The 22,723-nt window shown below is 50.5% G+C and overlaps 1 protein-coding gene across 1 annotated transcript in view; it reads right to left on the reverse strand.

The window, feature by feature from the left end:
- The window catches only part of LOC119437252 (caspase), a 51,281-nt gene that overhangs the window by 25,037 nt on the left and 3,521 nt on the right, over positions 1–22,723 (reverse strand). Inside the window, exons 2-3 of the mRNA XM_037704291.2 lie at positions 17,411–17,558; positions 3,547–3,722 (exon numbers count right to left, since the gene is read on the reverse strand). Coding sequence (XP_037560219.1) covers positions 3,547–3,722; positions 17,411–17,558 — 324 coding nt within the window. The remainder of the gene's footprint in view (positions 1–3,546; positions 3,723–17,410; positions 17,559–22,723) is intronic.

The raw sequence follows: 22,723 nt of genomic DNA on the forward strand, positions 1-22,723 counted from the left end.
TCTATGTATAAGAACGTCTGAAATTTCGCACACTGAAACCTTGCACCGATTGATTTTCTGGATATTTTGCCACTGACTGCAGGTCCAAAGCAGTATTACTTGAAGCCACTACCACTGCCACTTTAATTATCTCGCAGCCTCAAATCAGTACTCCCGCACGCCGATTTGCTGGCAGCCGCAGCCGCCACCGTAGCAATGCTAGGCCTAGTTCCTTCGACATTAGCTACGAAGCTTCTTGCTGTTCGATACTGTGTTTTTCATTGAGAGAATTTGTTGTCAAGAATGGTGCCGACTCCGCCTTTGTCATTCTTGCTGATGGCTTCAAAGCACGGAAAGCATGGCAAGTATCAAGTGTCGCATTGTGCCAGCTCCTAAAATTTAGCTTCGCCAAAATACAGCGGGGTCGGCCTACATGGAATGAACTTTCATGACAACCTTCATGCGACAGAAACAGAAGCTGTGGCATGATGTCAATTGTTCGCTGGCTTGGACTAAATGGAGCGAAAAACAGGTGGACACTGCTCGCCACGTAGCTGTCAGTCTTGCCAGACACGATGAATGTGTTCTTGTAAAGCAAACAAAAAACTGATAAAAAGGGTTTTCATACTATTCTTCATTGTAAATTGCCAAACAATGAGAAAAAAGTTTTCTACACACATTTACAAATGATTTATACTCTTTTTGCGCGCACCAGTGGAAGTCGGAGCAAGATCGCTCCTCACGACGCCTGGCAAGCACATATGCCACTTCCTGTGGCAAAGTTCGCTGAGCGATTTTTTTCTGTCTGTCAAATTTTTTGACACCAGGCGTTGGGCAAAGTTCATCAATTCGACGCCAGTTCTTCACTCCATGTAGCTCGGCCTTTACGTGGTGAAGCATACGCAATGCATCGCTGTCAAGCATACCAAGACTGGAAGGGCCACTGCCATGGGACCACAGCATGTATTCCTTAATTATACAAAAGTGCAGCCACCGTCTCCTGTCACAGTACGAGCGCCGATGCACCTAGTGTACTGGCAGGCCTTCAGAGCTATTTCGGAAGTGCCTGTGGCAATTTGAGCCCTTGGGGGCAGTAAATGTGATGCATTAATTTTTTCAGACTGCCAGAGTTTCCGGAAGTTTTCGTGGCCCCTAGAGAGTTCGAAAAATCAAACATTGACCATAGCAAGACTCTGCAATCATTTCCAAGCACTGTGGTATGGCCAACCCACATTGCCAATGAGGACCACTTATTATGCGATACAAGTGCCAAGGGATGAGACACAAGACAAAGGCGACACAAAATGGCATTGCACGCCACCTTCGTCTCGTGTGCCACCACCTAGCACTGGTATCGCATAATAAAAAAATTACCATGCCAAACACAATGTGCGAGGACCACTGAAAAGCCCTACTGCACTTCTTGGCCAGCCTACAACATCCTACCAGCCAATGACTACTGGGAGGAAAGATTTCAGAGCCACTCCCCGGTATTTGACAGGTGTTTGATGCTACTACCATCTTCATGTGCACTCCGCTCACATACATTCACACTGACACAGTGGCACCCTGCATCACCTTTTCCACCAGAAAAAAACTAGCTGGCACGGCCATGACACCAACGGAAATGCGCATTGTAGTTTTTATGCTTCAGAACAAAGTTCACGTGCTTGTTGATTGGGTGCCTACAATGGCTTTAGTGGGTACAGGAGCAAATGTTTCTATCACGAATCTTGCTTTTAATCTTGCTTTTAAAGGTCTTTTTTGATGCACCTCTTTTTCAGATATGAAGTTCTCCACAGTGTTACTGCCCATACTACCTACATTACAATACGGATCAAATTCCTCAACGTCAAATCTCCTAAGTTAGAAGTCGTCACATTTCAGGTAAGCGGAGGTGAACCACACGATGACAGAGAAGGAAGCTCTAGCCATTTTAAAGGCAATTCGGTACTTCCGTTCCTACCTGGAAGGTACCAGATTCAAGTTGTACACAGATCATGAGGCGCTCACCCACCTTTGAAAATGGCGGAGGCGAAAGGAAAAGTCGCACGGTGGGTCAGCGAGCTTCAACAGTTCGACTTTGAAGTGAATCACCGTCCCGGAGCTTCTATGAAAGATGCGGACGCAATGTCTAGCTTGGGAGTAACAGTTGTGCAACATGAAGCAATAGGTGGCGGCAAAACTTGGGAAGGAACTGAACATTTGCAACAGACCCAGACAGGCAAAATAGCAGTGCCTCCTACACTGGTTCCAAAAATTCTGGACCTTTACCACAATAGTCCCCCCATTCAGGTGGTCATGATGGCTTTTGGCGGACCTGCGTGAAACTGACGAAAAGCTTCACATGGCCCCGCATGAAAGAAGACACGAAAAGATACGTGCAGTCATGCCACAAATGCCAGGTGAATAAAGTAAAGTTCAAGCAACCAACCCAACGGATGACATTACCGACGCACTTGAGTGTACTATTTGAAGTTATTCACATGGACTTCGCTGAACTCCAAAAAAAATCTGAAGGCATGAAGAAAACGCACGCATTGCTGTTGTGTCTGGATGAGTGCACCAGGATGGTGGCAGCAAAACCAGGGAAGGAGGACGCCAACAGTGTGATTTCCTTTCTAAGCCGAAAGATGTTTGACAACGTTAAAGCAGTAGTATCGGACAATGGACCTGCCTTTCGGAGCCATCACCTTAAAGAATGGGCTGAGCGACGTGGAGTTACGTTCAGGTTCACAGCACCGTATCACCCAGCAGCTAATGGGCTAGCTGAGCGAGCTATTCGGGGCATCAAACAGTACATAAATACGTAGCCAGACTTCCCAGGTGGATGGAAGTGCTGCCTTGAAGTGGCAGTAGCTCATCATAACAGATACTATACAACAGTTCTGGGATGCACACTGCTCTTTGCTGCTACTGAGAACCCAACCTATCTACCAGCCGACACGTCTCTAGGAATTCAAGCAACGCTGCAACTGACAGAAGAGAGAACAAATGAAGAGAACGAAGTTAAGTACCGTGAAAGAATGAAAAGGAACTTTGACAAAAGACAAAACACAACCATACCAAGAATAGAGGTTGGAGATTTGGTGCTAGTAAGAAAAGGGCTGTCGAACTCATGCTCAAATCACAGAGGACCATTCTCTGTTGTCAAGTCAACAGGAAATCTTAAAGACTGTCTGGTATGTAGGCCCCAATAGCACCGTTGAATCAGCCTCTATAGCAAACGTTTTTAAATACCATCCCAGGAGAGACGAAAACAATGGCGGGGGGAGTAAAACGTGCTCAAGCAGTTGAAGAAGAAGAAAGACAGAATTTGTAGTAAAGGGGCCAGGTGGCAGGGGAGAATAAAGAAGTTAGTAATGGCGACGTGAAGAGTACTCTGTCTGTTTATTATGTGCGGGCTTGTTACAATATATATGTTTTTTTATCCAAATAAAATGGAAGGCGAAGCACTTAGATACGGATTGCCATGAGCGGGACCTTCAAATAAGATCTGTTTAAGATAAAAGAAACTGGAGCCGGATTAATGAACAATTTTTTGTATGAAAATTGGAGGCTGCTAACCTGAATGAAGAACAGCTTGGGCTTGCCAAGCAGACTGGGGCAAACGTCACCACGGAAAGGGTCCATCACGCTGTCTACAGGGAACTTTCCATCAGTCGCATAAAGAACATCACGGTCACCATGTGTCAGGATGCAGCAGACAAAGCAGTCATCATCTGTGTAGTCTTGCTGGCCCACTGCAAAAAGGTAAAAGTATTTACAGTTTACATCTATCTGAGGAGCTGGGTTAACAAGCTCTGGCTCCTACCCTCCCCATTCTAGTAAATATTAATGAACAACATCTGAAATATATAAATTTTGAATAAATTTTCTACTTCACTGGAAAACTAAAAAAACATTTTACCGAATTATTGTTCGACAGTTTTTAAATGCTGACTAGCTTTATTAAGCGGACAGACAGTGTTTGGGCTCGCTATAAAGGCTAGGCCAACTGATGAAGATCAACTTACACAAAATTAGTATAACTAGGGGTGTGAAAATATTTTTAAAATTTTGAATAAGTGAGGCTTTCTGCGACGTATGCACTTTTATTTCAAATGTACAAATTTTCATGATGGCTACTCAATAGCTAAGCTATCTCAAATTAGGCTCTTTAGACAGTCCAAAATTTCATTACAGTTGGGCTATAATGCAGCACCACCACACCTGTGTTGATAACACCAGAAGCAAACTGCCGTTTACATGTTCCGATGTTTTTTCATGTTCAACCCAAGTTCCACATATGATCACTAAAAACCTGGCTCTCCGTCCATGTTACAGCTGCCTACAACTGCAAACCTCAAACATGCGAAGGGCATGAAATCATGCCAACATCTGCCACACTGGCACCAGATGTCTCCACCTAATGGCCACACTCTAGACAGCGAGGGCTTTAGAATCTCGCATTTAAGCACTTTTTAAAGGCACTCACACAGTGAGGCAACACTGAGCGCCCCTCGAGTGCGAATTCACTATTCACATGGGAGAGCCCTTAATGCGGAGGGGAGCATGAAGTCACAAGCCGTCATGATCTTTGTGCTGATCCCCCGCGCTCGTGCTCGTCTTTGTTGGCTGCATCTAAGGCATTTCTGGCCATGTGGTTTCTCAGCCTCATTTGACTCGCCGCCGAAACAGAAGATGGCTGATCTGCCCGCTGATCACTGGCAATGCACGATGTTGCCGGTAAAACGAAAGCGCGTGGCTTCTAACCGATGAGGCGATTGTCGCGAACGTGCTTGCATTGGATAACAACATCGACGACGGCGACGATGACACAGTAGGGCAGGCTGCTTCAACGCTGTCCTCACAGCAGGCCCTGCAGATGATTCAGTCCCTCTGAGGCTTCGTTTTTTTTCTGAAGTTGAAGTTGAATTTATTTTCATCAGTAGTACAAAAAATATAACAGGTGTTCACGAGGAACTTCTGCTGCACCACATGGAACACGTGGATGCCTTGGAGAAGGATGTCGGCAAGCTCCGCGTAAAGCAAGCAAAGCTCACAGACATGCGGTTTTATTGTGCAAGCCAGTTGTGAGAAGTACGTGGCGAGATTGTGATGATCTCGCCCCAGTGTTTCTTGCAGATTTCTTTCTCAAGCTTAACCCTTTCAGGGTCAATACCGTACATCATGGGTTCTCAAAGTGGGTTCCGCGAGCCACTGATAAATTTTTCGTGGTCCCGCGCTAACCAAGTGGCTAAAACGGCGAAAATGAGGTGCGCTCGATCTACAGAACCTCCGTTACTCACGCCCGAGTGTCCAAAAGCACTCACAGCGCGTAACGGCAACGCGCGAACTAAGTAATAAATTCGCAAGCTGCTTGTAGCCACCCAACCTCTGAAAACGGGCATTACGCCTAAGCTTTCGCACTTAAATCTCGGAGGCCGTAATTTACCAATATGCGCATTTCTGCCGTTTGTAGATAGCGTAGGTGCCGATTGCGTGCACACTGACGTATACGTTGGAGGAATAAAAAAAATGAAGAAAAAAAAAATGCGCGGAGCATCGCAAATACGCGCCGCAGAAGAGCAAGAACGGCGCTAGCGTCCAACCGAAACGAAGCGGCGCAGTCCGCATCGCCATGGTCCTCAGTGGCAAGTGTGCGCGGCACGTGATTGACAGCAATGCCGGAGCGCTTCGTGCCTAATTGCGCCCTTAAGACTTTATTCTTGCGTTTATCGCAGCGCGTAACACCGCGTTGGCAGCATGCCGCGTGCCTTCATAAGTGCGTAGTTGCCATCCATGATCGCATCGATAACCACCGCAGTTTCGTCCACAGCAGTTGAGGCAAACAGTAGTTTCGTTTTCACTCGGTGCGCGCGTCGGCTGCGTGCCTTCACAAATGCGTAGTCACCAACCATGGTAGCGTCAACAGCGACCGCGAATTCGTCCGCACTTCTTGCAGCGAACGGTAGTTTCGTTTTGACTTGGTGCGTGCGTCGGCCGCCTGCCTTCTGAACCGCAAGGTCGCCGTCCATGATTGCGACGATAGCGGCCGCGGTTTCGTGCGCAGCGGTTGCGGCAAGCAGTAGTTTAAAGCTGTCGAAGATTAAGAGCCCCGGCTACATCGCGATGGGCGGACAATTTGTTGGCGAGCAGCTGACTGGCGAAAAAATAATCAGGATGTACGCGCGCGAGGCCTTCGCCGCTGCTAGCGCAAATCAGTCATGAGATGACGAGAATTTCAGCTTCTGCACTGGTCTTGTGCTAAATAAATATAAACAGAATTTGCTGATTCATTGAGTAAATAAAAGTGTGTTGATGTAGTTAAGCATTTGTTTATTGTCTTCTTGATACCCTCGATAATTCGACATTTGTTTAATTAGGACATTTTAATTCGGTTAACTGGGGGGAAGGGGGGGGGTTCCTTGGCGCATCATGGAGCTCATCAGGGTTCCCTGGAACGAACATGCTTGAGAACCCCTGCCGTACATGTACGACCTCCGCGAACACCCTCAAAATGGTCAATGGCGTACATGTACGGTATCACTTGTACATTTAAATAGCGCGCCTCCTTTCGATCATTTCTTTCGCTTGGCATGTGCTGCCACTCAACGGAAACACGTAAAATTTTTTACTTGGGCCAATGCCTCTTCGTTTGTTTGTTTTTTTTTTTTCAACGGCGCGTCGGCTATCGCTCGCTAATCCGGGCGCACGCGCGCGCGGCGGCGAAGTGCACAATTCTTTCGATTATTTCTTTCGCTTGGTATGTGCTGCCACTTGACAGGAACACGTGGAATTTTTTACTTGCGCCACTGCCTCTTTTTTTTTTATGGCAACGGCGCGTCAGCTACCGTTCGTGCATCCCGGCGCACGCGCGCGCGCAGCGGCAGCAAGTGCGCTCTTCTTTCGATCATTTCTTTCGCTTGGTATGTGCTGCCACTCGACGGGAAGACGTGGAATTTTTACTTGCGTCAATGCCTCTCCACTTTTTTTTTTTCGTTTTTTTTATGGCACTGGCGCATCAGCTCTCGCTTGCGCATCGGGGCGCGCGCGCACGGCACCGGCGGCAAGTTACGGTTTTCTCTGCGGCGGATCCCGCTTGTTGCACTAAACTGATGGCTATCTGGTTTCAAATCTCTCAAAGGGTGACCGCTTGTTTTTCGATCGTTTATCGCCCACTGCGGCGCGATTACCCAGGCAGCCACGTATATACACAAACGATGCTGCCGTTTTTGCGGTTCCTTTTTTTGGAGACCACAAAAGCTCTATAGCCCCTTGTTAGCGATAAGACGAAGGCTTCTCACTTGTTTTGGTTTCCGGACGTGCACACAACCATCTTTCAGTGCGCTTATCTTCTTATTCACGAATAGACATTGTGTATTTTACAACACAAACGATTTTTTCCTCACTTTACTGTCACCTCAAATCAGCAATAAAAAAAGCATTTGGCAAAAAAATTCGACCCTCAAAGGGTTAAAGGCTGCCCCGGCAACCTTTTTGCATTTTTTAAAAGGTCCCTTTTGAGGCCACCAAACCAGTGCCTCGGCCATGGTGTAAGATATATACCCTTTAGGTGGGGACACTTCTCGGCTTGTTAGCTAGACGCGATCGACTAGATAAAGTAGCAAGGGTGCGCGTCTATCAGGCCGGTGACAGCAGCCGATACGTATCGGCGGAACGGCGCAACTTCAGTTAGAATGCAGGCAAGAGCTTGCGCGTACAAGGAAAGTGCGTATGCTGCCCTCTCCACCACGTTCTCCCTTCTCCCCGGTAACCTACTTTCGCGCGTCACTCAATCATTTAGGATTTCCCGCGAAGCGCCGATTGCTATACCAACGGGAGATTAAACCAATAAAAAGTTTTCTGTTGAAGTTGCGTCGTACCACCGATAGGTATCCGCTGCCGTCACCGGACCGATCGGCGCGCACCTTTGCTACTTTGTCTCACGAGTGTCCTCACCTAAATAGTATATATCTTACACTGTGGCCTCGGCTGAGCTCGCATGTCACTTGCCGCCCGTGTCTCAACTTTGCAGTTGTTACAGCAGAGCCATTCTTAAACGGCGACAGCCGCGGCTTGTTACTCGTGATCAGAGTGTTCTGGAGGCAGAGTTAAACAGTTAAACGAGTCAACACAATCAGCAGCCGGATGGAGGAAGGTGGTGGAGAGGGCACTGGCCTCCCCGCCATCATAGTTTTCTCACAACAGCTCTACCATCCCCCTATTTTGATTTTTTCGTGCAACCCGGTTACAACAATTATCGTTTATAACAATGGAATTTTCGTGGCACTTGAATATTGTTATAAGTGCGTTCGACTGTATTGGCAGATGACTTTGTGGCCGATACTCTTGACACCGAGTGAATACGCGGCGCAGGTACGCTGTGAAAAACAGAGGCACTTCATTGCTGAGCTTCAAGATGTCAGCAAGTGTTCGTGCCACTGAGAAACAATCAGTGTGAAGCGAACAGGACTGCCAAGCACGCGCTAAGGCAGCGGCAATTTCAATTGCAGTAATAGATTCCTAAACTAGTAGGCAAGGCCCCAGCCATCTCCCCTACCAAGAGCGGACATTTTGTACTGGCACAGCTCAACGTTGCCCATCTCCCGGAGATGTCTACGTCAGCCTCTCGGCCCTGAAGAGGCGTGACGTAGCCATCATATGGTGTGCACTAGTGGGGATTGAGGGTTTCGCCGGCGCCATTGTGCGGGTTTTACCTTTTCCTGCCGTCCCGGTTTTTCCCCGTCCTCCGCGTAACCGGTTGTCACGGTGGCGCTGCGCACGCGGTGGGTTGCACTGAGGGCTGACGTCACGAGGCGGCTGCGTTTCGGCTGCTAGCGGCGGAGCGTGCCTCTGACTTCTCTCCGGGACCAGCGCACGATACGTTCATGCTTTCCTCTCGTCCGCCGACACTTTTGTGACTAGGACTGGAGCTCGCGCACGGTGCCTTTGCCCATGCGGGGAGCGCGTACTTTGTGCTGATCCTTTTCTCGACGCTAAGCCGACGAGTGGTGCCATTAGCGCTCGCGCGAGGTCGTACCCCGCCGAGCCGCACTTGCCGAAAGCCTAAGCCGAAGGATATTGCCCGTGCTCTCGCGAGTTGACCCATTGGTTATCGCCAGAGCAAGTAGCATAGCCGCCGGGACTTTTCCTAGCGGCGTGTCCCAGCTTGAGCCTGTGCTCTCGCCGCGACGTGCTATAGGCGCCTGTTATTGTATTTTCGCCCTGGTGCGGGACCCCTTTGGCTCCCTGCCGCGCGGGCATTTGTGCAGTGCTGGTGCCGACGGTTTCAGTAAACGGTTTCCGTCAACTCAGGGCTTTACTGTGTTTTTGCGTGCGTCGCTCGGTAGCCCTTTGCGGCCCCGGAGCTCGCGCGCGAGCGGTGCTGGAGGCGATGGCTGACGCGGCCCCTGTGGCTCGCTAAGCTCGAACCCGCAGTGGTTTGTCTCCTGTGATACACCAAGAATCCACACTGGCGCCCAACGCGGATTCAAAGGCTCATTAAGCCTTTGTCTGTGCTTAGCCGAGTCAAAACGCCTTAGCGAAATGGACTCGCCGCGTTATGTCTGCTAGGCGTAGTGACGTTTGTCCTTTGTTAGTGCTAGCAGACGCCGCGCTCGCGTTGCTCGAGAACAGGGCCAGGGCCCCCCTTGAGCAACGCACTCCTGCACCCTCGCTTGTAACGACCCCCTGTGGGGACGGCAACGCGAGGCGCTACGTACCAGCTCCCTTTGGAGCAGTAGCGTTGTTTTAAAACGGGGCCAGAGCCCTCTCCGAACAGTGCACACGGGCATATTCGTCTGCCACGGCTCCCTTTGGAATGCCAAGCAGTGCGATGTCGCAGCGCTCCCGATCATTGACTCCTTCGGGAGTAAACGGAGCGCAGCGCGGAAACGGGGCCTTAGCCCTCTCCGACTTTTGCCCGTTAGCTGCTTCTCAATTGAACAGCCAAAACCAGTGGAATGCCGCGGCCCCCTGTGGGGATTCAATCACGGCGGCCACGAATTTCGCTCATCCGTCTCCCTTTGGAGAACATTCGGTGGCGTCCAGTGGCACACCGATTGAGCATGCGCCTGTTTTGTCAACGCTGGCTGCAAGCGGCCTAAGCAATTCACGTATAGCTGCCTCAAGTGGCAGCTGTGAACGACAGCAGGCGCACCCCGCTAGTAGCCCTTTTTGCTCTGGGGACGGCGGTGCGCCGGCCGGTATCCCTGTGGAAACCGCGCCACTGATCGAGCTGGACGTCAGTTTATCCTTGCTCGATCGCGCCGCTAACGCGCCAACGGCTCCCTTTGGAGCAGGCGCAGAGACGCTGTTGCATAATGCCGCCGAAATGATACAGGCGCTCTCTGGGGCAGGGGGCAGTTAAAACGCTTTTGGCTGTTCCGAAATGCGCTCACCCCGCTGTACAGTTGGCAGTCCCGACCTACAGCGGATACGGTGACCTGCTCAGTGCCAGGGACTACTGTTACTCCCTCGCACGCTACCAGAGAGCTCTGGGTTTGAATGATCAGGATGTACTCGGACGCGTCGTCCCTGTTGCACTCACTGACACGGCGGCTAGGTGGTACAGGCTTTCCAGACAACGTGCAACAACCCTCGAGGAGTTCCGCGCGGCATTCCTGCGTGAATTCCTACCCGCTGACTACGAGAGTAGGATGCGGCGAGAGCTTGGGCTACGTACACAGGCTCCTGATGAGTCGCTTCAGGAGTACGTACGGGCGATGGAAGACCTTTTCTTAGTCGCCGAGCCCAATGCCTCATACGAGGAACGCGTTGAACGGGTGATCAGGCAGGCACATCCGACCTTTTCAGCGTACCTGCGGAGCGGCCGCTTCCGAAATCTGGAGGAATTAGCCGCCGAGGCAAAGCGCATCCAAGGTGACATTATCGCCGCGCGCGCCTATCGCCCACCGCCGCCCGCCAGCAAGGCCCTTGAGCCGAGCTGCGCGTGGAGAGGGCCTGAGCGCTTTCCCCAATGGCAACAACCCAGCCAAGCTGCCTTTGCGGCTGCAAGCGGGTGTGTTTGGGAGCTGAGCGCGCGCGCTCTCGATCCCTACACGCACGGGAGGCGGGAAGCCTGTGCTGCGCCACCGACTGAAACGCATGCGCAAGGACGCTTTTCGACCCAGAGCATCGTGGAGGGAAATGCTCGTTATCGGCCCAGTGGCCAAGCAGCGAGTGGCCAAGCGGCAGGGAGCTGAAGCTGCTCCGCCTCGGGAAAGATACCGCGGCGAAGTATGCTGCTTTCGCTGCCAATAACGAGGGCACATTGCAAGGAATTGCACCGCGGCCCGGTCTCCTGTGAGGCCGGGAAACGGGATAGCAGGTCGCTCGTGAAAGCACGAGTGACCGAACCTTTGCTTGTTCCCTCGGCGTACCGAGCAGGTTATGTTGCTGGTGCGCACGCGCCGTTTATTCCGGTGACCATTGCCGGCCGCGAATTTTCGGTGCTGCTGGACACGGGCGCAAGCACTTCGTTGTTCGGCGAACAGGTTTTGTCCCACTTGCAAAAGTACGCAGTGTGCTCGCGGGACTGCCGAACGACATTCAATCTTGCGAAAGGCGTGGCCCATTCGGCTAGCGCCGCAAGGGTGACTGTCAGGTGGGGAGAGCGAATGAGACGCACGCGTTTCGTTCATCTCCCAGGGCTCAGTGTTCCTGTGATTCTCGGCCGGGACTTTCTCCTTAAAACTGGGATCGTTGTGGACACTGCGAATGGTGGCCATCGCGACGGTCAGTTCACATCGCTAAAGCCGTTCATCAGCCCGCCGGCGTCCGATCTTGCCTGTGCAGATGGGGCGTTGGAATCGTGCAGCGTGCCGAGTTCGGGGGCAAGCCCCCGAGCTTCGCGCTCGCCCGCTCATGGTCCCCTTTGGGATCGAGAGGCACAGCACGAACCATGTCGTGCGCAGAATTCGGGGGCAAGCCCCTGCGCTAGCGCTTCTCGACTCACAATCCCAGCGACACGGCACGAAGAGGCACCACATCCTCTGTCCGCCTGTGCAGCTCATTTGGATGATGCACAGAAGGCTCGTTTGTCGGCACTGTTACGCGACAATGCAGACCTTTTCACCGATCAACCGGGCTGTACCGATTTGGCGAGCCACGCGATCGAAACTGGTGACGCGCATCCTTTTAAATGTAACCCCAGGCCCGTCAGTCTTGCCAAGAGGCAGGTGATTGATGCTTTGCTGGACGAGATGCTATCGGCCAACATTATCCGCCGCTCGTACAGCGCCTGGGCGTCTCCAATTGTGTTGGTGCCTAAGAAAGATGGCAGTCATCGCCTGTGCATAGACTACCGCCGTCTGAACGGAGTGACTCGTAAGGATGCCTATCCGCTTCCTACGATTAGCTCCATTGTAGGAACCCTGGGCAGTGCAAGGTACTTCACTAAGTTGGATGCCTCGAAGGGTTACCTACAGGTTCAGATGGATGCGCGTGACCGGTCCAAGACCGCGTTCACGTCCCACAGACGGTTGTTTGAGTTTACTCGTATGCCCTTTGGTCTTTGCAACGGTCCTGCGACCTTTCAGAGACTGATGGACCGCGTCCTCGGGGAAGCAAAGTGGTCATACTGCATGTGCTACCTCGACGACATCGTGATTTATTCACGAACCTTCGAAGAACACTTGGCCCATGTTGCCGATGTGCTCGAGAGGGTGCGGGCCGCCGGGATGAGTTTGAATCCTGCGAAAGCCCAACTAGCGCAAACCCGAGTTCAGTTACTGGGGTTTACGCTGGGCGGAGGCTTCATTGAGCCGGACCGGGAGAAACTTCGGGCAATCCTCGATTTCCCCGCGCCCAAGGACGTACATGGCCTTCGCCGCTTTTTGGGAATGGCCAACTTTTACCGGTCGTTCATCCCGTCCTGTGCCCGAGTGCAGGCGCCCTTGAGCAAGCTCTTGGGTAAGTCGGCCGAGTGGCAATGGGCACCTGAGCAGCACAGGCTTTTCGCCAACTGTCTAGCGCCATTGCGGAGCCAGCGCAGCTGACTCGCCGACGTGACCAGACCGTTCGTTGTCCAGACCGACGCGAGCGATCTGGGTTTAGGAGCAGTCCTCCTACAGGAATACGATGGTGTGTTGCAGCCGCTGGCCTTTGCCAGCCGCTCCTTGATACCGGCTGAGAGGAATTATTCCGTGACGGAGGAGTGCCTCGCTATCGTGTTTGCACTACGTAAATTCGATGTCTACCTTGATCGTACGAAATTCGTAGTGCAAACGGACCACAGTGCGCTAAGCTGGCTGATGCGGTCCCGTGAGCCTGCGGGTCGGCTGGCGCGCTGTACTCTCCTGATACAGCATTATGACTTTTCTGTGCAATATCGAAAGGGGAGCACTAACGTGGTAGCTGACGCGCTATCTCGTGCGCCATTGTCCACCCAGAGCTTTTCTCCAGGTGCAACAGCCGCTGCCGGTGCCTTAGCGCCAGCTAGCATCGGGGACGAAACGAGCGGAGAGAGAGGCAAGTCCGCCAGTGGGCCAAACCTGTTTTTCCGCGCTCCAGGCAAGCAGTGCGGCGGAAAGCGTGCGTGCGGGGGAGCTTCTCGAAAGCGAACCCATGACGCCGATGGCTGCAGTCCTGAGTGGGGACGAGACCAACCTCCCCTTTGGGAGAATTGGAATCGTTTTCAGCAGGCAAGAGCTACTGAAGGCCCAGCAAATTGATCCGTTTTGTCGCGGAGTGAGCGACGGTCTCAGGGAGACGGAGCGCCGAGACGCTGCTGGTAGTGCGGCGGGCGCAGGGGGGCCGGAAACAGCGTGTGTCGCCGAGTCCCCCGCGGATTTATATTTGCTGGATCATGATGGGCTCCTGCTGAAATACATAGCCACTGATGATGACACTGTGGACCCGTTTAAGGTGGTTATCCCCAAAAGTCTGAGAAGCGCACTGTTGCGATGTTCTCATGACGAACCCTTGGCCGGTCATTTGAGTGGCTCTAAAGTTTTTGCGAAACTAAGCCAAACTGTGACCTGGCCTGGCATAAATTGTGACATTTTTCGCTATTGCCGTTCCTGCCACGTCTGTCAAATGGTGAAATCAAGGGGTGGCAAGCCGCCCGGGCTGATGAAACCAATCGACAGTGAGCGTCCGTGGCAAGTGGCCACCTGCAATCTTATGGGGCCTTTCCCCAGGAGTAAGCAGGGGTTCACACACCTGATGGTAGTCGTTAATCATTTTTCTAAATGGGTGGAACTGTTTCCGCTTCGTAAAGTGACAGCGCGAGCGGTGCTGGAAAGGCTACAGGAAGTGTTTTGTAGGTTTGGCTTTCCGAAAAGAGTGATTACGGACAATGCTTCCTATTTCACCGCTCGGGTATTTGGTGCTACGTGCCGTTCCCTGGGAATTAATCACTGCATCACTTCGCCCTACCATCCCCAGTCCAATTTGACGGAGAGGCTCAATAGAACTCTTAAACCAATGTTAGCGGCCTTTGCCGAACGTCAAAAGGATTGGGCAGACCACTTGAGTGAGCTCGCGTTCGCAGTCCGAACCTCCGAGAATCGCTCAACTGGTTTCTCTCCCGCCTTTCTCAATTTTGGAAGAGAGTTGGCTAATCCGGTGACCAGTGTCATGCAATGCCAGCTCGGGGATGAGGAAGCGCCGGCAGACTGTTCTGCTTACGCTTCAGCACTTCGGGACAGGCTTTGTCGGGCTCTCTGTAGAGCAAGGCAGAGTTTGGCATCGGCCAGGGCCCAGCAGAAGGCCCAATACGACCGGAAGCATCGCCATCTTTCATTTAAGGTAGGTGATCTTGTCCTGAAGCGCAACCACGCTCTTAGCGATGCAACCAAGGGGTTCTCAGCCTCATTCGCTCCTAAGTGGCGTGGTCTGTACCGAGTAGAGAAAGTTTGGTCTCCACTCGCGTACTTGCTGAAGGATCCCCCTTCGGGAAAACTCAGCCGTGTCCATATCGCCGACCTGAAGGCCTTTGCGTCACGGTCCGACGAGCTCGCGCCAGTGCCCAGTGGCATTGCGCGCAAGCAACGGGGCACACCCGGGGCAACGGACCGCATTCGGACCACGCACCGGTACAATCTGAGGAAGCGGTCACCTGTGTGATTTCGTGCCAGACGACGGACTTTTCCGCAACCAAAGGCCCTCAGTAAAATGCGTAGCCTCAGTGGGCTAGCTTCTTTACGGCCAGTGCACAAAAAGAAGCTAGTCCCAGCCCAGCGTATTGCAAGTGTTGTTTATGTAGTGTTTTAACAGTGTGCATTTTTTTTAAAGTGTGTTTAATTATCGCGTGTACAGCCTTATAGTTTAATTCGTTACGTCTTTTGTTTAGTACGTAGACGTAGGAGATTTTTGTTTTCCTTGTTCTTTTCTTTTTCCTTTTTTTTTCTTTGCCGAGAAGGGGGTTGTTGATTTGCGCGTTCGTCAGGCGCGGGAGGGGGGGGGGGGGGACAATGGTCCCATTGACTCGTCGGTGTGAGGGGGGCGAAGGACGCTTTGCGCCTTCTATGGCGCGGCGTGTTGTGGACAACAAGGAGCATTGCGGTGTTTGGGAGTGTTGCGCAGTTTGGAGAAAGCCGCAAGGAGTGTGTGCGCGTGCGTGTGTGTGTGCGCGTGCGTGCGTGGTGCCTGTTGCTCTTCGAAGCAACCAGAAATCGCACCAACTGCTGCATCGGATCATCGTGGACACTGAAGGTGGACGGGGTCACTGACCCTCTGACGTCAGATCGAGAGCCCGGCTCTCTGCAGGCGCCGCCACCGTGCAAACGCCTTGCAGCCACGCTTGTGGCTGCCCCTTTCATCTTGGCTCCGGCGGCGTGGCCAGCTGACTCGGCAGTGTCCTGCCCCATCCGGCTGGAGTTCGGGACCGCCACCACCACGACAGCAAAAACTCCGATCTACCAACGGTGAGCCCGTTCCTGCAATCAAGACTGCCCTCGAGACCCCTACGTCTTTAGCCACTGCCCCTAGCCACAGAACTTTACGCGCCGTTTCCCCTTCTCACCTTGTACACTGTCCCGCACCAGCGGCCGACTATTTTTGTTAATATTTCTTCCCCCTTTCGCGGCATTTATATTTTTGCTGTATTATAGAGCGTAGCTTTTTTTTCCCCACGATCCTTGTATATAATTACTATTATTATAGTGCATGAAAGTGCTTTATATGTCGGAACGCAGTGTGTTAAGAGTACTTGCTGGGCTGAGGTTAGCATTTAGCTTGTGCATGAAAGACTCAATTGTCTTTGGTGCATAAGCCCCTACTAGCTGTTTCGCCAGGCTGGTAGGGGGGCATTTAAGGAGAGGAGGATGTGGGGATTGAGGGTTTCGCTGGCGCCATTGTGCGGGTTTTACCTTTTCCTGCCATCCCGGTTTTTCCCCGTCCTCCGCGTAACCGGTTCCCGGGGTGGCGCTGCGCACGCGGTGGGTTGCGCTGAAGGCGGACGTCACAAGGCGGCCGCGTTTCGGCTGCTAGCGGCAGAGCGTGCTTCTGACTTCTCTCCGGGACCAGCGCACGGTACGTTCATGCTTTCCTCTCGTCCACCGACACCTTTGTGACTAGGACGGGAGCTCGCGCACGGTGCCTTTGCCCGTGCGGGAAGCGCGTACTTTGTGCTGATCCTTTTCCCGATGCTAAGCCGACGAGCGGTGCCATTAGTGCTCGCGCGAGGTCGTACCCCACCGAGCCGCACTTGGAAAGCCTAAGCCAAAGGATATTGCCCGTGCTCTCGCAAATTGACCCATTGGTTATCGCCAGAGCAAGTAGCATAGCCGCCGGGACTTTTCCTAGCGGCGTGTCCCAGCTTGAGCCTGTGCTCTCGCCGCGACGTGCTATAGGCGGCTGTTATTCTATTTTCGCCCTGGTGCGGGACCCCTTTGGCTCCCCGCCGCACGGGTGTTTCTGCAGTGCTGGTGCCGACGGTTTCAGTAAACGGTTTCCGTCAACTCAGGACTTTACTGTGTTTTTGCACGCGTCGCTCAGTAGCCCCTTGTGGCCTCTGAGCTCGCGCGCGAGCGGTGCTGGAGGCGACGGCTGATGCGGCCCCTGTGACTCGCTAAGCTCGTACGCGCAGTGGTTGGTCTCCTGTGAGACACCAAGAATCCACAACTCTCAGCTGTGAAGCAAGGGATTTCTCCCCTGTATGAATACTGCTTTAACAACTGCAGCAACACGGTGCAAGCTCAATCACAGTCCATTTGGTGAGAAGTTGCTACACAATGTATTATCAAGTGACCAAACAAGTTACACCTGTATGAAAAAATTCATGTCTGTCCCTGGACAACTTACTATGCAAGAATTTACTGTCACTTGCACGACACCTCTCAATCATGTGTAAATTTACGAAAAGACAAAATGCTTCGTGCAAACTGTCCCAGGCATCTAAAATCATGGCAACACAAATTCAACATGCTTTTTTTTTTTCATTTTGATAGCCTGGTAGCCACTTGTTCACTATAATAAAATCCAGGTCAGCAAGAAAGCTTACGTCTGTCCAATTCATCCAACATGTCTTTGCGTGTCATGTTGGCATTGATGACTGGCTCGAAACCCAACTCGCGGAAGCGGTAGTAGAGATTCTCAGCATCCAAGTCCGTGCCCCTCCGTTCACTCAGCTTCGTATGGGGTTCAAAGTGCTGCAAAGTAAAGCCGACCAAAAATGCATATGAGGACTTAAAGAAGACAATTTGATGCATAACAAAGCGTCAAGAACAGTGGCATCATGCGTGCAAGCAGTGTTTTCTCCCAGGGAAGAGTTCGATGCAAAGGTTTTGCATGGTAGGCCTGGGAACACGATTTCTTCCACTGTCAGCCAATAGGTACAAAATAAATACAAAATAAATAAGGTACTAGTAATTGGCTGTTTATTTAATGAAGACTGAATAGCTAATAAACAAAATAAATAGGTACCAATAAATAGATACTTAAGAGGGTGGCTGCAACGGTTTGGATAAATTTTGTAGACGTTTAGGGTACAGCTATAGTAAAAAATTCACGCCACAATTTAGGTGAAGCGTCTGATATTAAGAGAGCTATGGACAATTGCAAGTTACCCCCCTTCCCAGCCATGCTTTTTCTCAACTCGTTCGCTGAGTGATCGAGGCTAAGCTTCGCCTTCACTGGCTCAGTGTCATGTCGTCTACTTCCGGTCTTGGAGCCCGCAAGCGAAGCCTCTCCAACCTCTTCCCTAGCTACCTGGCCGTCAATCCCAATGAGAGATATCCAAGCAGCGTGCGTTGCGAGCATTCTGTTCGCAGCGCTAAGTATGCCCGGTATTCCGGTAAACTCAGGAGAACTTGGTATTTTGATGAATGGGCGGAGGTGTAAACTGCCCTTAATATTACTACCACTGTAATGAAGGGCCTTTAGCGTAAACGTGAGCAGCCTGCACGGTGCAGCCACCTGGTGGTGCTAAGCTTAACCAGCCAAACACAGAGCTAATATTACTGTAGCCAAGTGCAAAACATTTCAACTATTTAAAAGACGTGTTCAAGATAACCTTGCTGCCAAAAATTTACACCGGCAGCAAAGTATAATACACTTGGTTACTGCTATATGAGGTCTGTTTTTGGTTGGGCACTGTTCTGCCAGGTGGCTACACCCTACAGGCTGAGAGCTCACATTTGTGCCTTTGTTCATCTGGTAAAACGCCCAGTCCACCTGCGTTTGCCGGAATGCCCGACATGCTAAAACACTCTATTGTGCTAGTAATATTTCAGCGTAAAGTGATCGCCACAAATGCGTAGATGCTGGCGCCTACTGGATACCGACAGCCCAATATGCTGCAGTCACTCCGCTCGTATGTTGCCTTGCAGAGGGACACAATTTCGCAGCTTGACATGTCGTCGATCACTAGATTTGCAACCCACATTGTAACAAGGGCGATCCATAGTGCTCGCCAAAAGAAAGCTTAAGACCAACACTGACCGTGCAGCTCGTGTCAACACAGAGCACATTGTAACACAAGCAGACGACACTTGCTGTGTGCTGGAAGTGCTTGAGTGATAAACTTTCATAGTGTTTTCTCTTTCCGTTACTTTTTTTATAGAAAGAAATTAACCAACATTCCAACTATTACGAACAACATTTGTTCACCATAAAGTTGGAAAAAATGATGATGCAACCTGGGTAGCCAATTGGATAGCTCGCCCAACTGCTGTCAATTGCGCTATGTCAATTGTAAGGGGGCGGCTGAAAACCCGGTGGAGTGGCGCCATAGCGATTGATAGCGATGCACATTTTTAAAAGCTCATAATAAATTGCATGCTTTCTGCAGTGCACTTAAATGCCTCACTTAATGATCAGGACTTAACCTAACGACTCACTACGCTAGTACAAAATCGCGTCAAAGTCATTTCAGAGTCGCTTTAACTTCAAATGGTATGCTTGAATCTTGCTTTATAAACAGACAAAGCAAGAAATGCAAATATGGGTTATTGGAGCTGCAAGCCAGTTAGCAAGCAAATTACTGCATAAAGCTGCTCTGAAATAAAATCAACAACCAACTATGCTTCTGCACAGGGTGATTATGTTGAGAAATGGCACCCAATTTTTAGCTCTCTGGGACAATTAGTTCACCTGCCAACCTGTGAACATAAAACTTGTAAAGATCCAGTGAACACAAAACACAGAGGGGGGGGGGGGGGGGGAGAGAGATTGCACGATAGAAATGCAGCACATAAACAACAGTGAACTTCCAAGAGGAGATACTGACAGGCAACACATTTTCCCATCATGGTGACTTTTCGAGTGACTCAGCCATTACCGATTTTGCCTGCTTAAGCAGTTTTTCTGAATAAGCTTGCTCGATGCAAGTACTCTCTGGCTTATATGGTGCATGTAACACCACAATTTTTTTCAGTGTATTTTCTTTTGTAATTTTGCATCGCCCCGGTATCTTCCAAGAGCTCTAAAAAAATTTCACGAACAGAATTTATTTTTCATAAAATTCAACACAAAATTCATAAAATCATAGAATGTGTTCAAATTTGTAAACCTGATGAAAAATTTGGGAGAATTGGCAGGTACGTAACCAAAAAAATAAATAAAATGGAGACACTATAATTTAAGATCACCACATGAATAGTAAGTGATCTGTCTAACAAATTGTATACATTGCTGGCAGGTGATTCAAGGGGGCATGGTAAGGCAAAGCTACAAGAAGTTTGATTTCTTGGGTTCTAACACCAAAAAATTATACACACCTCAAGGAACAAGACAGTGCAACAGTGAGCGCCTAAACCATTTAAAAGTGGCGCCAAAGCTGCACAATCTGGTATTTAAAAAGAGACAGTTTGCATTTACATGTCATCTTAGTTGCACAGTACTGGCTGGTTCATTTCATTGAAAAACATGACTTGATATGCAAAATATGTTTAGCTTATGATGTGTTCAGTTTTCACTGCAATTTCTCATAATGAGCGGGCTGCTCTAGGGCACTGCATCCATGTGACTGTTTCGTTGATGTTTACCCAATTTTACCCACACATTTCTTCACGTTGTTGTGCCCCAACATGCCTGTGGTCAATCTCTGGGTCTGCCGGCTATTGTGTTGTCGTTGAAGGCGAGAGGCACCGCACAGTGAAATGGCATGAACACTGATTGAACGAACCGGCGAGCCACTGCAGCAATAGCGCATACAAGCAGCTCTTGAGGAGCAAATGACATAATGATGAGTGGCCGTCTGCTTGGTGTGAAAGAGAGGAAGCTCTCACAATGCCAAAAGCACATGCAAAGTGGACAACGATGACAACACAGCACAAGTGATGTTCTGAGTGTACCTGGCATCATAACAGGTGCTTTCTGTGTGATCGCACTCACCTGCACCGATGAGGAACGGGCTCAAAGAGCAGAGTTCTACTACTCCTCAGAGTGCAAGAAATAAAAAAAAAAAAAACGGTAGAAAGGCTTTGGGGATGATGGAAAGAAGGAAAAAAATTTGGGCATTTTGCTGGAGCCATTTTAATCCTTGCTAGGATTAGCAACCATCCCGGATTTTGTGGAGTCCCGAGTCCCGACTTGCCCATGTTGGGACAGCAATATGCCCCGGATTGAGGTCAGAATAGTTTCGCAGCTCATAATGTGAGGCGACGAAAGGGACTCCTACTTTCAGCCCGCTCACAGCTCTTACAACAAACGCGCTGGGGCCGCTGGGTGTACCGCGGAAGCATTGGGCAGGCCGTGGCGCCTAGCCCAAGTACCTACGGCATGGAATGGCACGCCGCAACTGATGGATGCAGGGTTCAAGCAGTGGCTAAACCCCGAGATTATGGAGAATGTGCTCGCTCCACATTCCATCAAAGAGCGCCATCCCATGCCCACTCATGGCCCTAACGTTCTGGAACGGGTGTTGATGATGATCATGCAGCACCCGCTGCGACAATACTCTAGCAGGCATTTTTTCATTTGCACGGTGACAACTGCGGTGACGACTCCATCACTTCATACGTGCGGCTGCTGAGCTGTGCTACCGTTCAGTCTGTATATTGTGAAAAGTACGGTACAGGGATGTCTAGTCAGCGAAACGAAAAAGAGCTGGCATCGGTGATGGTTTGGAAAGTGACAACGCACTCAGCAACTCCTTTGGAGGGACATCCAAAAAAGCTAAACAAGTTTGTACATTCAACAACGCGTGGTCGGCAGACAACAGCGTTCAAGCAGTGGTTATCCCAAGGAGAAAGTGCTGGAATGGCAAGATGCAACATGTGCCCATCAGAATGCTCAGTGAAAAGCGAAGGCAATGGGGTCATCAGGAGGCACTTGCAAACAAGCAAGCACAAGGGATCCGTTCATGTCAGAGACAGGACTCAAAGTATCAGGAAGTTTTTTGTTCCGAGGCATTCCCCTGAAGAGAAGTTGACTACAGCTGCAGAAGCTAACTTTGCATACCATGGAGTTGTTCACCACCACAGCTACCTATCCACAGACTGCAGTCTGAAACTGGCAAGCAAGGTCTTCGCAGACTCGAAACTCAGCAGTAAGTTACACTGTGGCCGCAAGAAGTGCAAATGCATTGTGGAGAATGTGGTAGCTCCACATTCCATCAAAGTGCACTTAGGTGACCTCCATGGCTACAAAGCCTCTTCCATTGCTACCGACACTTCAAACAAAAACATCAAATGTTTTCCTGTCTTGCTGAGATATTTTTCAAAAGAACGTGGTGTATCGGAGGGACTTCTTGATTTTTATTCTGACCATGACGAAACAGTTGACATGAGTTGACAAACTTCAGCCAGCTGGCATTTCCAGCTGGCTGAAGTCTGTGCTGGTAAAGAACTCCCTGTGCATCGAAGACGTTTCTGCATATTCTGCTGACAATGTATTGGTTAATTATGGTACATCACTCGGTTTTCGAGAACCTGAAGGTGTCTAACCCTCGTTTAATCCAGGCCAACTGCAACTGTCACGTCTTGCACAACATTGCCAAGTTCTCGTGCAGGCTTCTAGCATACGATGTGGAAGGCCCTGTCATTTAAGTCTACAATGAGTTTTCCTCACCAGCAAAGAAGGTAGAACTCAAAAGCCTTCCTCGTCTATGAGCTGAAAGCTCATAGACGAGGAAGAGTACAGCAGTCTTCTGAGGCACCTTCCAATTCACTGGCTGCTGCTCTTCCCTACTCTTGACCGGCTAATAAAAAAATTGAAAGGCTGTTCGTGTTTACTTTTTGTCACATGGAGAGGATGAAACAAATCCCCTAATTTGGAAGTTCACCTCCAAGCAGGAGAATGAGCTCTCAGAGGAGGATGATATCTCTCTTCCAGAGTGCCTACATGCACTTCTTGCATCATTTCATGCACCTGG

Source organism: Dermacentor silvarum, chromosome 1 (assembly GCF_013339745.2).
Source record: "Dermacentor silvarum isolate Dsil-2018 chromosome 1, BIME_Dsil_1.4, whole genome shotgun sequence".
Classification (NCBI taxonomy): domain Eukaryota; kingdom Metazoa; phylum Arthropoda; class Arachnida; order Ixodida; family Ixodidae; genus Dermacentor; species Dermacentor silvarum.